The following is a 13,349-nucleotide window of genomic DNA, read 5'->3' on the forward strand; positions in this document are numbered from 1 at the left end:
GTGTCTTCATTTAAACCCTAGGATTTGCCTGGGCTGCCTTTTAAAATTATGTTTTAACACTGAGCTGAGTGTTCTGAGAAATCTATCAAGAGAGGAGGTTTGCTGGTGGGGGCGGCCGCTCAGCTTGGCATAGCTCCTGCTTTGCCATTCCCTCTGAGAGCCTGTGGGCCTAGACCTGATCTCACTGTCCCCATGGGGCTGTTGGACAAGACAGAAATCCAATGGCCTTCTGATTAAATGTAGAATTCAACAAAAGACAGTCCATGAAAAGGGACATTGGTATGGTTTTGATGTTCTCTTAACAACGCCCTGGTTTGCTGGCAGAATGCAGGAAGCTTGTGGGGGGATCACATTTCCAGTGTACTTTGAGGAGAGCAGAGTAATTGTTAAGGGTAACAGTGGGACATTTGCTGTGCACATGAAGGCACTGGGCTAAAAATAGTGTTTTGTGTTTGAAGTAAGGGAGGGGATGGGGAAGCTTAGGAAAAGCTGTGCTGGCACGATAGGTCGGCTGCTAACGGGTGTGCCCAAAAGGGTTGGATCCCAGTACCCTGAAGCCTACATCTCCCTCCCAGCCAGGGCCCCCGTCTCTTTGAAATCTGTAGATGCTGTCAGTTCAGCTGTCTAGCAGCTGCTAAAGGATAGAACCTTCTGGAAGGAATATTAACAACATGAGGGATCTGTCCCTGGAGCCCAAGCCTCTGGGAAGGCCCTCTGATCATAGGAGACATTTCAGGGGCAGTCTCACTTTTCTTCCCTCTAGACAGTGATTTTCAGACAGCCTAAGGATGTAGATGAGGCCCCAAGTCAAGGTGCCTGATTTGGACTAATACCTAGGACAGGGAGCCTTAAGATGAAGGCTTGAAGGTGCACCACAGGGTGGAGAGTTCTCTGGGCTGGGTCTCCTTGGGTATGAATAGAAGCTACTGTGCTCAGGCTCTCCTCCTCCCTCTTCAAGCCCCACGGCTTTTGACTAGGCTTGTGTGCTCCCTGCACCACATGTGTCAGGTCAAGGAATGCTGCAGACTCAGAAGAATGGCTGCTCCATGGCTCTGTTCTCTGTCCAGGTGTGACACGAGTTTGCCTAGAAGCCCTTCTAGGCCTAATGGCACACTGCACTCGCTGGGCAGCTTTTCTCCCTGGTGTTGTATAAACCAACAGGTCATTGAAAATGGTTCTCAATTACTTGATCTCTTTGGGTACTATTCTGTCTTGAGTAACTACTCTGTCTTGGGATGTGGCTCCCAACTTGTGTTTGACTATTGGGGTGTCTATCCTGGTAAGTTGAGGCCTTGGCATTGCTCTCTAGGCTCCTCCTATCTCTTTCCTGTTCCAACTGATTCTAAAAAGAGTGAAGTAAGGCCTGAGGAAGAAGCTGCTGGTCTGGTGGCAGAGGTTGTATATAAATGGCTGGATACCAGTTGAGGGATGGAGAGGAGAACTACGTGAGGAGTAGCAGCTGGTCCACCAACCCAGGGGGTAGAAAGCTGCCTCAAAGGGAGAGACAGGGTCTTGCCCAGGGAACAACTGTGGGCCCTGTTAGGGAGGAACCTTGTCATGTGTGCTTGAGTTAGCGTGCGTGTATACATAGGTTTGTGTCTGTCATTTTTATTCATGAGTGCATGCACATACATGTGTGGATGTGTGTATAGAGTGCCTATATATATATGTAGGCTGCCTCTGATTATTTGGGGGTAGTGCACAATGCCTTTTCTTTATATACTCAGCACCTCATACTGCTGGCTTATACTTTCCTTTCTGGCCTTTGGTTCAATGACTAACCAGGTCTCCATTTTTTTCTGGAGCATGCCTCTACACTGCTGTCTTCTTGGACACCATCCTCAGATGGCTGAGGGGAGGTGCTTCCTAGTATATGACCACCTAACTTGTATCCTGCTCCTGGGGATTGATGTTCCCCTTTGTGTCCCTAGCTGGGCATGGTATAGCTACAGCATTTCAAGTCTAGTGAATCCCCTGGTTCTAGACCAGCAGTTCTCAACCTAGGGGTCAAACCTTTCACAGGGCTCACCTAAGACCATTGGAAAATACAGGTGTTTACATTTCCATTCATAACAGTAGCAAAATTACAGTTATGAAGTAGTATCAAAATACTTTTATGGTTGGGGATCACCACAACATGAGGAACTGTGTTAAATGCTTGCAGCTTTAGGAAGGTTGAGAACCACTGCTCTAGACTTTGGCCCTAGGTTTGCTTGTTGTGGAGGTCTCTAATGCACAGAGCCTTAGTTCATGGTCCACTTATAACAAGGACTGACTGCACCCTGAGGACTAGCCTAAGAAAGACTTCATACATGTGACTTTTTTTTTTAACCTCATAGCAACCTCATGAGATGGTCCTGTAGATAATGCTTTTACAGAGCGGCCAGAAATGAGGTCTTGATGAGGTCCAGGAAGCCATAACTGTGCAGAGACTGATTTGGTGCAAGACTTGACTGCTAGCTGCTGCCCTTGCTGCCTATCACCTCTGCTTAGCCCAAAAACTGATGCTGTTTTCAGCTGCTACTCAGGGCTCACTAAAGTGGTCTGGGATCCTCAGGAAAAGCTACACCCTGCCTACCTTTTCAGAGGCCATGTGAGCTTTGTAAGCCTGAAGAGTTAGGTAAAGCACTCCCACTTCTTCCCATGGCACAGGCACCATGCTAATTTGGGAAGAGGTAGGTGGGCCCTAAGTATTTCTTTACAATCTGCTGGCAGTATTCCAGTGGGAACAACTCTCACCGCAGTCTGTGTTCTTTCTTTGTACCGCCTACCTCAACTATCTCACAGAAGCATCTTACTCAGCCCCAGTTCTTACACATGGGGAGGAAGGGCAGGTGTTCGGGAGACTGAGACTCCAAATCTGCCTTTGGGAGCAAGGCTTATGGGATGCAAGTGGCCACAGGCAATCAGTGTCATGGTATGCTTAGCTATGCTGTACCTGACAAGAGAGGCAGGCACTTGTAGCATTGTCATACTTAAGAGATGGAGGGTTCAGTCCAAGAGTTAGGGATGCTCATACAGGAAATTGCTTCTTGGTTTGCTGGGGTTTGGCCATCCTTGAGCTTTTTCTGCTTCCTATACAAAGTTTGCTGGCCAGCTAGAATTGTGACAGTTTTGTGGGGGCATATCAACTCTTGATTGCGAGGGGCTGAATCTTGAACCTGGACAAGAAGAAATAGAGCTGGTGGTGAGAGTGTTGTGGCTATGTTTCCCTGGCTGCTGGTAACGTATGGTCCTTCTACCCCTGTCCTGTCCTGCAGATATCTCTGGGAAGCTAAGGATCTGGGATACCACACAGAAGGAGCACATTCTAAAGTATGAGTACCAGCCTTTCGCTGGGAAGATCAAGGACATAGCCTGGACCGAAGACAGTAAGAGGATCGCCGTGGTCGGGGAAGGAAGGGAGAAGTGAGTCGTTCACCTTAGCCCTTCCCTGCTCCCACCCCATACTCATGCTCTGCCCTGCCCTTTGTAGAAGGAGGCTGGAGTAAGGTCTGTACCTGCTTGGACAGGTGGGGCTCCACTCCTGAGCGTGCCAGCCTTTCTTTCCCAGTAGTGTGACTAGTTGGAGACACTGACCACTTTAGGATCAGTTTGTCATGTATAAAGGGAGACTTCACATCACAGTAGGGTTGTCACCAAGGCAAAGTATCACCTCTTTCCACACACTCTGGTGTCCTAAGCCCTTTACCTCCTGGAATTCTAGATGCTAGTTGTTGTACCTGTATCCTAGGCAGCAAGAAAGGGCCAGGTGGTAGATGTTTTACTTTATTGGGGGACACTCTAAGCAGTTTCACATAACCAGTCAAAGCTGCAGGAAGGCCTGGACATGAGGGTTTTTATTGTTGTTGTTGTATATTTGTTTTCCTGGATGCGCCCATATCCTCAGTTTCTCTGTCATTTGCTTATGTGCAAAGAGGTGAATAGGTCCTGTGGCAGAGGTAGCTGCCCCAGTGGGGCTAGTGACCAATAGGGTGAGACCTCTAGCCCTGGTTTTCTTATTAGCAGCATGTAGTAGCTACAGCATGTTGTCAGGGGTTCCAGCACAGAGCAGGCCCCTCCTTTCCACTAGGAGATAGCAACTTGCCTATTGCCTGGCCTTCCCAAAGAAAGTTAGGAAGCAATGGGGGCAGAAAGGTGTTCCCAGTGCTGCTCCCTATAGCACCATCCACATTGGAGGTGCTGACACTGGGCCTGCAGATGTACACATCTGGCTCCTTTCCCATATGGGCTCCATCTCTTCTGAGACTCCTTTGGATAGAGAGCTTAAAGGGCCCAAATGAGTGCTTAGGACTTACGTTCCTATAGCATCCTGAGGTAGGCGTACAACATCCTCCACTAGCCTGTGCTCTAGTAAATCTGCTAGACACTTCCTTCTGGGACTGATTTTTTTTTTCCCTTTTTCTTTTTCTCCTTATTTCTCTCTCCTTGACCCTGATTGAAAAGATTTGGAGCTGTCTTCTTATGGGACACTGGCTCTTCTGTGGGTGAGATCACAGGACACAACAAAGTCATTAACAGCGTGGACATCAAGCAGAACAGGCCCTACCGACTAGCAACAGGGAGTGACGATAACTGTGCTGCATTCTTCGAGGGCCCCCCATTCAAGTTCAAGTTTACAATTGGTGTAAGTGAGCTTTCTTTTCTAAAGGTGGATTTTGGGTGATCTTTGTGTTTTATATATGAGACTGTGGGGCCTAGGTAGACGTGGTTAGGTATGGATGCAGGAATGTAGCAGTGAGCTCCAGTAAAGGCTATATCCCAGGATAATGTGAATGTACAAAGTGTGGGGGTAGTGAAATGCCAGTATAGTTGGCTCTGTTGAGCTAAGCCACCAAATTAGCAAAGGGTCTGCCTCCAGGACATCTGGTTTGGCCCATAGGGTACCTCCCTACAGAGGCTGTGGGAGCAGTTATGCCTGAGTGGAATCTGATTGGAAGAACCAAGTGATCAGCCTATTCTCTAAGGAGCATTGCTTGAGGTCCCTGCTCTGCAGTTGTCCCTGGCTTGGCCAAGTAATAGGCTCCTCCACCCCCTGTTCCCATCACAGCTGCTCGTCTCTGGGCCTTGTTCCGGGAGAGGGGGTGCAGCTAGGAGTGCTCATGATTTGTCCTTGCTGCTTTAGTGCTCAGGCTGGATTCTTGAGTGAGAGCTGGGGGTGAGGGCTCTGTGACTTGGGCAGCCCTTAGCCCTTGCAGCTCTCTGCTTGCCCTGGCTTTCCCAGTGACTTTTCCACATAGCATGAACAAAGCAGCCAGTACTAGTTCTGGTAATAAGAGACGGAGTGACTGTTTAATCAGAAAGGACGTCTTCTGTCCTTGGAGGTCGTCGAGTTTAGTGCTTCTCAGGTCTTCAGGTTAATCCTTCAGAAGCGTCAGTGATTCCAGTGTCCATCCCTCACTGGGGATGAAATGAGATATCCTTAAAGTGGCTTGCTGAGGGAGACTGTTAATTTTAGTATTTTAGTAAGAATCATAAATAGCAGACATAGCATCCCTGGCAGGGACAAAGTCAGAACTCATGTAGTAGGCAGTTTCTATAAACAGATCTTGGCTTAGGGGACCTGATGACTATCTAGGGATTTCCTCTTTGTAGTGTTTCATCCCTGGGAAGCTAAGTGAGGCCTGCATGTCCAGTAGGCTTGCTGATCCAAGCCCTTCTTAACCTCCCATAGCTTTTATCCTGGTCTGCTCTAGCTACCATGGGTAGGTAGTGGCAGCATGGCTGTTGGGGGAACTTAGTTGAGACATATGACTCAAGGTCGGTTTTCTTAATGCCCCTTAGGTTATGGGTTGAGGACTGCCAAACTAGCCAGTCTCTGGGCTCTCATCTTGGCGGGGAAGGAAGACAGTGAGGTTTCTGTAGTAACCAGAGGCTGGCCTTCCATTTTTCAATAGTGCTGTCTGCCTTCCCTGGGCCTTCCTCACAACACTGTTTGGACTCTTGGCCTTGGTCTGAGCTGTTCTTGGAAAGAATTCCCTTTCCTGTAGCAGGAGTGATCCTTTCTCTTGCTCATGTGAATTGGACTTGGGCAGAAAGAGCACAGAGCAGCTGAAGAGTTTTAATGGAGCTTTGGGGTTCAAATTTGTTGCTGGCAGGGAGCCCATGCCTGCACTCTCTATCACTTTCTGTATGGGCTCACTGGGAGCCCAAATTAGCACATCTCTTTTTTCTTTCATGTTACACAGACTCCTACCACAGTCCGAGCTGGCCCTGTCCCTAGGGGTAGGCACCACCCTCTATGCTGAAGTTCTTAGAGTCACAACCCTGGATCCTGGGTAAAGGCTGGGAAGAAGCAGAAAGGGTTAGGTAGTACCTGGCACAGAACTAGTTGGTTCTGCTACCTTCCAGCTCAGTGTGCCTCTGTACTCTCTCAGACTAGGAAGCCTCCCCTCCAGAGCCCATAGCTATGGGGAGGGTTCTTTTGCATCTAAAGTTATTCCTACAGGCCCAACCCATTGGTAAGGTACTAAAGACTTGAAATCTGTAACGAGTATGTGTCTGACCTTGGCCTGCTGGCCAGCAGGAATGAAGCTGCAGTTGTAGGACTAGACAATGGGCTGTCTGCCCTGATATGGCTTCCTTCCTTCTGTCTTCCTCCTGGCTGTGAAGTGAGGTAGGGCAGGAAGACTCCAGTTTGCCCCAACTAAAGGACAGGTGTACTGACAGATGGGGAACAACAGAAAACATATGGTAGGTGAGGTGTGCGTTACAGGAGCTGAGCACCCACATGTGGGTTCTGATGTTGAAAGCTAGAGGCGTAGACATTCTAAGGAATTCATTGAGCCCTTCCTAGGGAAAGCTTTAAAAGTTCTGTCAGGTTCATAGGTCATAGGGTCCAGGGTCATAGGAGAGACCGTGGGATGAGATGGGGAGGAAGGAGTGAATAGGACCATCTCCTTGTTGCTGGCTATCCCTGTCATTGCCCAATGGATCCATGAACAAAGAAAGTGGCCATGGTGGCAGAGATGGAGGTTATGCAGGAGACTGTCACATAACACTTCTCACCAACGCTGATCTGGCTACAGCTGCTGCTGAGTGCCAGATCTGCCAACTGCAGAGACAAACACAGCCCCAATATGGCACCCAGGGTGACCAAATAAGGCAGGTTGACTACACTGGACCACTTCTTCGTGAAAAGGGCAACACTTTGCCCTTACTGGAATAGGTACTTATTCTACTTATGCATTGGCCTTCCCTGCTCTTAATGCCTCTGGCAGACTCAGTGGTACTCAAGGTGTCAGCGAACATCTCAGAGAACATAGGTTTGCTCTTCGGAGCCTTTGGCAGGTGCCTGTAAGTGAATCACAGAGGAGGAGACCTTTGTGATTTTGGAGCAGGGCTCTGACATTAACTGTAGACAATTATTCTCCCTTTGGGAGACCAGTAGGAATTGAGGAGAACTTTTGTGGAGGATCCTTAATAGGTCTTTAACCCAGATAGTAAGCATGGCCATGACAGAGTTAGGCCACCAGGAGCCCAAGTACCTGAATTTGAATGTCTATTTGAAGTTGTTTTCTTGGTAGTGAAGAAGATGAAGATGGGAGAAAGAGGAGATGGGGGGGTGGAGTTCTTGGGGAACTCACTGACACAGCCTATACCTGGGTTCATTGAGTTTTGGCTACAAGTGGCCAAGAGTAGTTCCAGGGGAAGGGGATGACTTCACACAGGGAAATTGGAACTGAACCTGTGAGATTAAATGTGATCCCTCTGGACCGCTAGGCTAGGAACCACAAGCCTTGTCTGCCTCAGCAAAGGGCAGGATTTAGGTAGCCGTGCGAAGTGGCTCAACCTCTGGACTCAGTGAAACTTGCCACAGCTCTCCCTCTCCACCACAGGGCCCTCCCTATGGGAAACGCTGTTTTTAACACTCATTTTCTTTGGCTAATGGGCTGCTGTTGGCTATTCCCTGCCACACAGGGTCTATTTCAAGAGCAGACATGACTCTTGCCCATGTACACTTTGCTGTCTGACTGAGTTACAGGAAGGAATGATGAGCTAAGGCTCTAAATGGGTTCATGTAAGCTCTGTCACCCCGTTTATTGTCTGCTATCTAGCTTTTACTTGCCTCTTAGAACTTTCTAGTTGCTAGGGCACACAACCTCACCCCTGCCAGATTGTGCCTTTTCCAAAAGAGGCCCTCAAAGGTAGGGGCTCTGGAGCTTGGTCACAGGCCTTACTTGAGGACCTGGTGCCTAGGAGTTGCCTCCAGTGTTGCCTCCAGGATCATCCTACATCTGGCCATGCAAGTACTAGATGTTTCTGTGTCCGACCCCAGGGAACCAGTGACGGGGAACTTATTAGAGGCTGGAATTGAGTACTTGTTACCTGCTTTACTCTAATGTCCCTTTCACACAGTGATGAGCTTCACTTGCCTCTTAGACACCCCCCACCCACACCCCTCGGTCCACTCTCTGGTTTCTAGGCTTCTGCTCTCTTGGAATGGGCACTTTAGCCTCTGAATTCTAGAGTGCTCTGATACCTGTCCAAATAGAAGGATCCAGAAGTGAGCTGACACATGTGGCTCCTTTCTTTCTGTGGAACAGGCAGACTAGGGAGACTCCATAACTAGAGCAGGGACCTTTGGTGCCATCACTGCCTCCCAAGACTGGGTACTGCCCTGGCCTGCTTTAGGCCTTTCTTTCAAACTTAGTTCTGATTAAAAGTCACAGCCAGTGCTTGATTTCTTTTTCTTTCTTTCTTTTTTTTTTTTTTTTTTTACATTTATTTGTTTATTATATATAAGTACACTGTAGCTGTCTTCAGATACACCAGAAGAGGGCATCGGATCTCTTTACAGATGGTTGTGAGCCACCATGTGGTTGCTGGGAATTGAACTCATGACCTCTGGAAGAGCAGTCGGATGCTCTTAACCGCTGAGCCGTCTCTCCAGCCCCCAGTGCTTGATTTCTTTTAAAGGCATTTGTTCTTCAGCAAACATCCCCAGAGCTAAATAAGCCTAGCAGGAGTTACCTCATGGCTATCTCAGAGCCCAACAATCTAGGAAATAAGCAGTCTGGGGCCCCAGAGGGAAGAGAATGCATCAGGAGGCACTTGATAAGGGAGGCAGACCTGACTGAAGAGTGACTCCAGTCAGCAGTGACTGGGCAGGAGCAGGAATGCTGAGCTGACTGCCATGCTGGACCTGCTTAGGAGCGTCTCCAAGCTCTGAAGTGTCCTGTGGACTGATGGATCTTACTGAAGTGTCCTGTGGACTGATGGATCTTTCCTGTGTTAGGAGCTTCTCTAAGCTCTGAAGTGTCCTGTGGACTGATGGACTTTACCTGTGTTTGGGAGGGTGGGGACTGGAGGGCATGTGTTAGGTAGAGAGATTTTGCAAGCTTTGTCAAGTTTGTGACAGCCCTCTCTCCCACAGGACCACAGCCGCTTTGTCAACTGTGTGCGATTCTCTCCTGATGGGAACAGATTTGCCACAGCTAGTGCTGATGGCCAGGTAAGAACTGGGGCAGAGAAGGAGGCTATACATAGGCAGGCTCATGACAGTGCTCCTTATTCTCCGCTTCTCAGGGTGTTAACAAAGCTCAGCAGACATAGGTCTCTCATTGCAGTTCAAAGAATGCTCAAGGTTCCAACTGTACAGCTACAGTTGCTGGGGAGATGGTGGGCTAATAGCACACAGCACCAGCTTCTACATAACTTGTTTGTTTCTTGAAGATTTTCATTTATGATGGGAAGACAGGAGAAAAGGTGTGTGCCCTTGGAGGAAGCAAGGCTCATGATGGAGGAATTTATGCCGTGAGTACGAATGTTTTCCAAGCTGCTAGTGTTAATTTATCCAGTTCTATGTTGATAGCTATCAAAGATTGTTTGAAGCTAGAGAGTATTTGATATAAACAGCTAAGAGTTGAGCCATGGCACAGAGTTTTAAAGGTCATAGTCAGGTGGTAGAGCAGCCAGTGGCTGAGCAGGAACCCTGGGGGGTCTGGGTCCATCCTTCCACCTCCTTCATTTCCTTCTTCATTTCCAACCCTCTGACACGTGACACTGTTTTGTTGAAATAGATTAGTTGGAGTCCTGATAGCACCCATTTGCTATCTGCCTCTGGAGACAAAACCTCTAAGATTTGGGATGTCAATGTAAACTCTGTGGTCAGCACGTTTCCCATGGGCTCCAATGTTCTGGACCAGCAGCTGGGCTGCCTCTGGCAGAAGGACCACCTCCTTAGCATCTCCCTGTCTGGATACATCAACTACCTGGACAAAAATAACCCCAGCAAGCCCCTCCGGGTCATCAAGGTAAGTCTTATTCTAGGCATGCTGTGGATAGAAAACAGACTCCATTGGTCTACTGTGAAGGAGGGGAGACAGGGATGACCAAGTGGAGGAGCGATGTCAGGCTTCCTTGGCCCTAGGAGCTTTGGCAGAAGTAGCTTGGTATTTGGGGGCATTAGTAACCTCCTGGAAGTACTGTGAGCAATGCAGCGTTGGGGTCTGGGGGTTTTGGGCCACTGTTCTTTGCTGCAGGAAGTCACTACTTCCTGAATGACTTGGCCTTCTGTTAGGACTTGGGCTGTACCTCACAACTGCAGTACCAGAGTGGGAACATTCTGAGTGTTAGGGCAGGTTATAGAGCAAGGAGGGTGAGGTGGGAGGCCCTCAGGTAAGGTGGTAAGAGTATGGAGGGTAAGGGGTGGGAGGAGTGAATAAATGAGGAGAGCATTCAGCTATGAGCTCAGCGGGGAGATGGCCATGAACCTGGATCATACTGTAGTTTGAAAATGAACATGAGTGTGAAAGAGACCCTGGGGTTCACAGCAGTAGAGGACAGGAGCAAATGAAGTTGTACACACTACCAAGGCTCCAATGGAGGCCCAGAAGGCCACCCTGGATAGACCATAACTTGAGATTTAAAACCATCCCTGGGATTCACTCCAGCCAGATGCTTCAGGCTATGTTGTGCTTCCCTAGCTCCATCTGCCCCTGTCACCTTGGCCTCTCAGGAGACCTTGTAGTAGGGACAGCTCCTAGGATCACCTTTGCCATGTCTGACTGAGCCATGACCATGACCAAAAGCAAGTTGGGGAGGAAAGGGTTTATTTGGCTCATACTTCGATATGAATGTTAATCATCAAAGGAAGTCAGGACAGAAACTCAAAAAGGACAGGAACCTAGAGGCAGGAGCTGATGCCAAGGCGGTGGAATGGTGCTACTTACTGGCTTGCTTAGTCTGCTTTCTTCTAGAGCCCAGGACCACCAGCCCAGTGATAGTACCCATAGTGGGCTGACCCCTTCCTGATTAATCACTAAGAAATGCCCTTCAGCCCAGTCTTACAGAGGCATTTTCTTGATTGAGGTTCTCTCCTCTTAGATGACTTAAGCTTGTGTCAAGTTGACCTAGAACTATCCAACACACAGGTTCCATGCCTCAGCCCCCATCCTGGTTGTTGATAGTTTCCAGAGCTTTCATTTTAAGCTGCTCCAGTGAAACCCAGCCAGAGGGTTCATGTTCCAGAGGCCTGAAACATACAGGGTGACATCTCCATTCAGTAGGTGAGATTGTACAGAAGCAAGAGGCCTCCTGACCTCCCAGCCCCATAGTAACTTGGTTTAGGCCCTGAGGATAGAATTGGGAGCCCCTCTATTGTTGGATCTCAGATCATAGCTGTGTGTGCGACAGATGACAAAACAGGGCTACCACTGCAGCTGTGAAGTTGTAGCTCCAGTCTTAATGGTGAGAAGTCAGGCAGACCTAGTCCCCTACCAGTACCTGTGCCCAGAAGAACAATTTCTGATGGGCTGTCTTGTAAGCATTTGGTCTGACTATTGCTGTGAGCTACCTCTTGTGCAAGACTCATAGAGTCCTGCTAATGCTCCTTGGCTAGGCCAGCTCTAAGGTTATCATTATCTCAGAGACACCTACATCTCAGCCTATCTGTGTAGCTGTATGCGTCGTGCTGGGTGGGAGCTGCCATCCTCAGGCTACAGAGAACACAGGCTGTTCCAGTGAAGCAGACGTTTGAGACTGCAGTGTGACTCTTAGTTGTCGTCCCTGGAGACTTACATGGCCTTCCCTTACCTAGGAGCTTTATAGCAAAGGGCTTACAACTGGGCTCAGTCAGGGTCTCTGGAGCTGGCCTTTGTGATGTTTTCTCTAGCCTATGTTTCTCAAGCTTATGTCAGAATCACCTAGAATACTAACTTTTTAAACAGTTCTGCCCAGAGAGGATTAGACATTGTAGTGAGGACTGAAATCTTAAATCACTCAAGCAAGGCTGTTGCCATAGGCAGTGAGTCCCCCTGAAATCTTGCTAAGTGCAGGTTTGGCCAGGCAGTATGCTCAGTGCCTGTGAGGCCTGTGCTGGGTTGAACAGAGACAGCTTGGGCTCATGTCTTTAAGAAGTTATTCAATGTATTCTACCAAGGACTGGGTCTGTCACTGCTTTCTGAGGGTAAATGCCACGTTGTGGCAACAAAGGAGACCCATGGAATCCCTGAGACAAGATGCAAGGAGAAAATCCCAAGCATGAAGCAGACCTGACAGCCATCAAGGGTTCTGGAAAACAGCAGAGGCTAGTGGGACCCAAGGAGAGGCTGAAATTAGTGGACACTTGAGTGCTATCTGAACCAATAACAGAGATGGTGAGAGGCCCCCTCTAGAAAGTTCTATGTACACAGCAAGGTCTCTTGCTTCATTTGTAGTGAGGAGTCCTAGGAAAAATTAATACCAAGGAGGGCCTGAACACAGGATGTCCATTGTCTAATTCTATCCTGGCTGCCTCCCTCCCTATGAGAGACCCAGCTGATATGCCCATGGGAAACAGCAGAGGCAGGGTTTCCCTCTACAGGTGCCTTAGGTCCTTGTGTGACGTAGACCTTGTTCTTAGCCCTGGTAGGTTTTAGGTATTGAGGGAAGCAGCATTTGGTAGTTTGTCAGACCGGCTGACTGGGAGATGGGTGACTGGTAGTGAGTGGCTCGGAACTTACTTATAGATAGTGTCAGCTGGAGTCCAAGCACAGCTCAGCCTGTGAGTACATGCTACCTCAGCTCAACCCATCCTGTTGTCTCTCTCTTTCTCTCTCAGGGTCACAGTAAATCCATCCAGTGTCTGACAGTGCACAAAAATGGTGGCAAATCCTACATCTATTCTGGGAGCCATGATGGCCATATTAATATCCTTTGACTGGGTGGTTGGCACAGGCACTGGCAAGAGAACTTTTCCGTTCCCATGGTGCTAGAGGCCAGGCCAGCCAGATGGCTCTAGCCCCAGCTGCACTCACTAGGCAGTCTGACCTCTGGTCACCTGTCTGCACCTGGTCCCTTGACCGCTCCAGGCCTCGGGCAGCAGAAGGCCTTGGCCCTGCTTTCTGCTCAAACTAGCTTGGTGCCTG

At 48.8% G+C, this 13,349-nt stretch overlaps 1 protein-coding gene across 2 annotated transcripts in view; it reads left to right on the top strand.

The window, feature by feature from the left end:
- Positions 1-13,349, top strand: part of Wdr1 (WD repeat domain 1) — a 33,798-nt gene that overhangs the window by 11,116 nt on the left and 9,333 nt on the right. The window contains exons 4-9 of one of the 2 annotated variants that reach the window (XM_087583820.1): positions 3,261-3,408; positions 4,447-4,627; positions 9,377-9,454; positions 9,676-9,756; positions 10,023-10,256; positions 13,043-13,135. In XM_087583820.1, the coding sequence (XP_087439946.1) occupies positions 3,261-3,408; positions 4,447-4,627; positions 9,377-9,454; positions 9,676-9,756; positions 10,023-10,256; positions 13,043-13,135 (815 nt within the window). The remainder of the gene's footprint in view (positions 1-3,260; positions 3,409-4,446; positions 4,628-9,376; positions 9,455-9,675; positions 9,757-10,022; positions 10,257-13,042; positions 13,136-13,349) is intronic. The other variant, NM_001014135.1, reaches the window with a different exon arrangement.

The sequence above is a fragment of the Rattus norvegicus genome, chromosome 14 (genome assembly GCF_021556685.1).
Source record: "Rattus norvegicus strain SHRSP/BbbUtx chromosome 14, alternate assembly SHRSP_T2T, whole genome shotgun sequence".
In the NCBI taxonomy this organism is placed as follows: domain Eukaryota; kingdom Metazoa; phylum Chordata; class Mammalia; order Rodentia; family Muridae; genus Rattus; species Rattus norvegicus.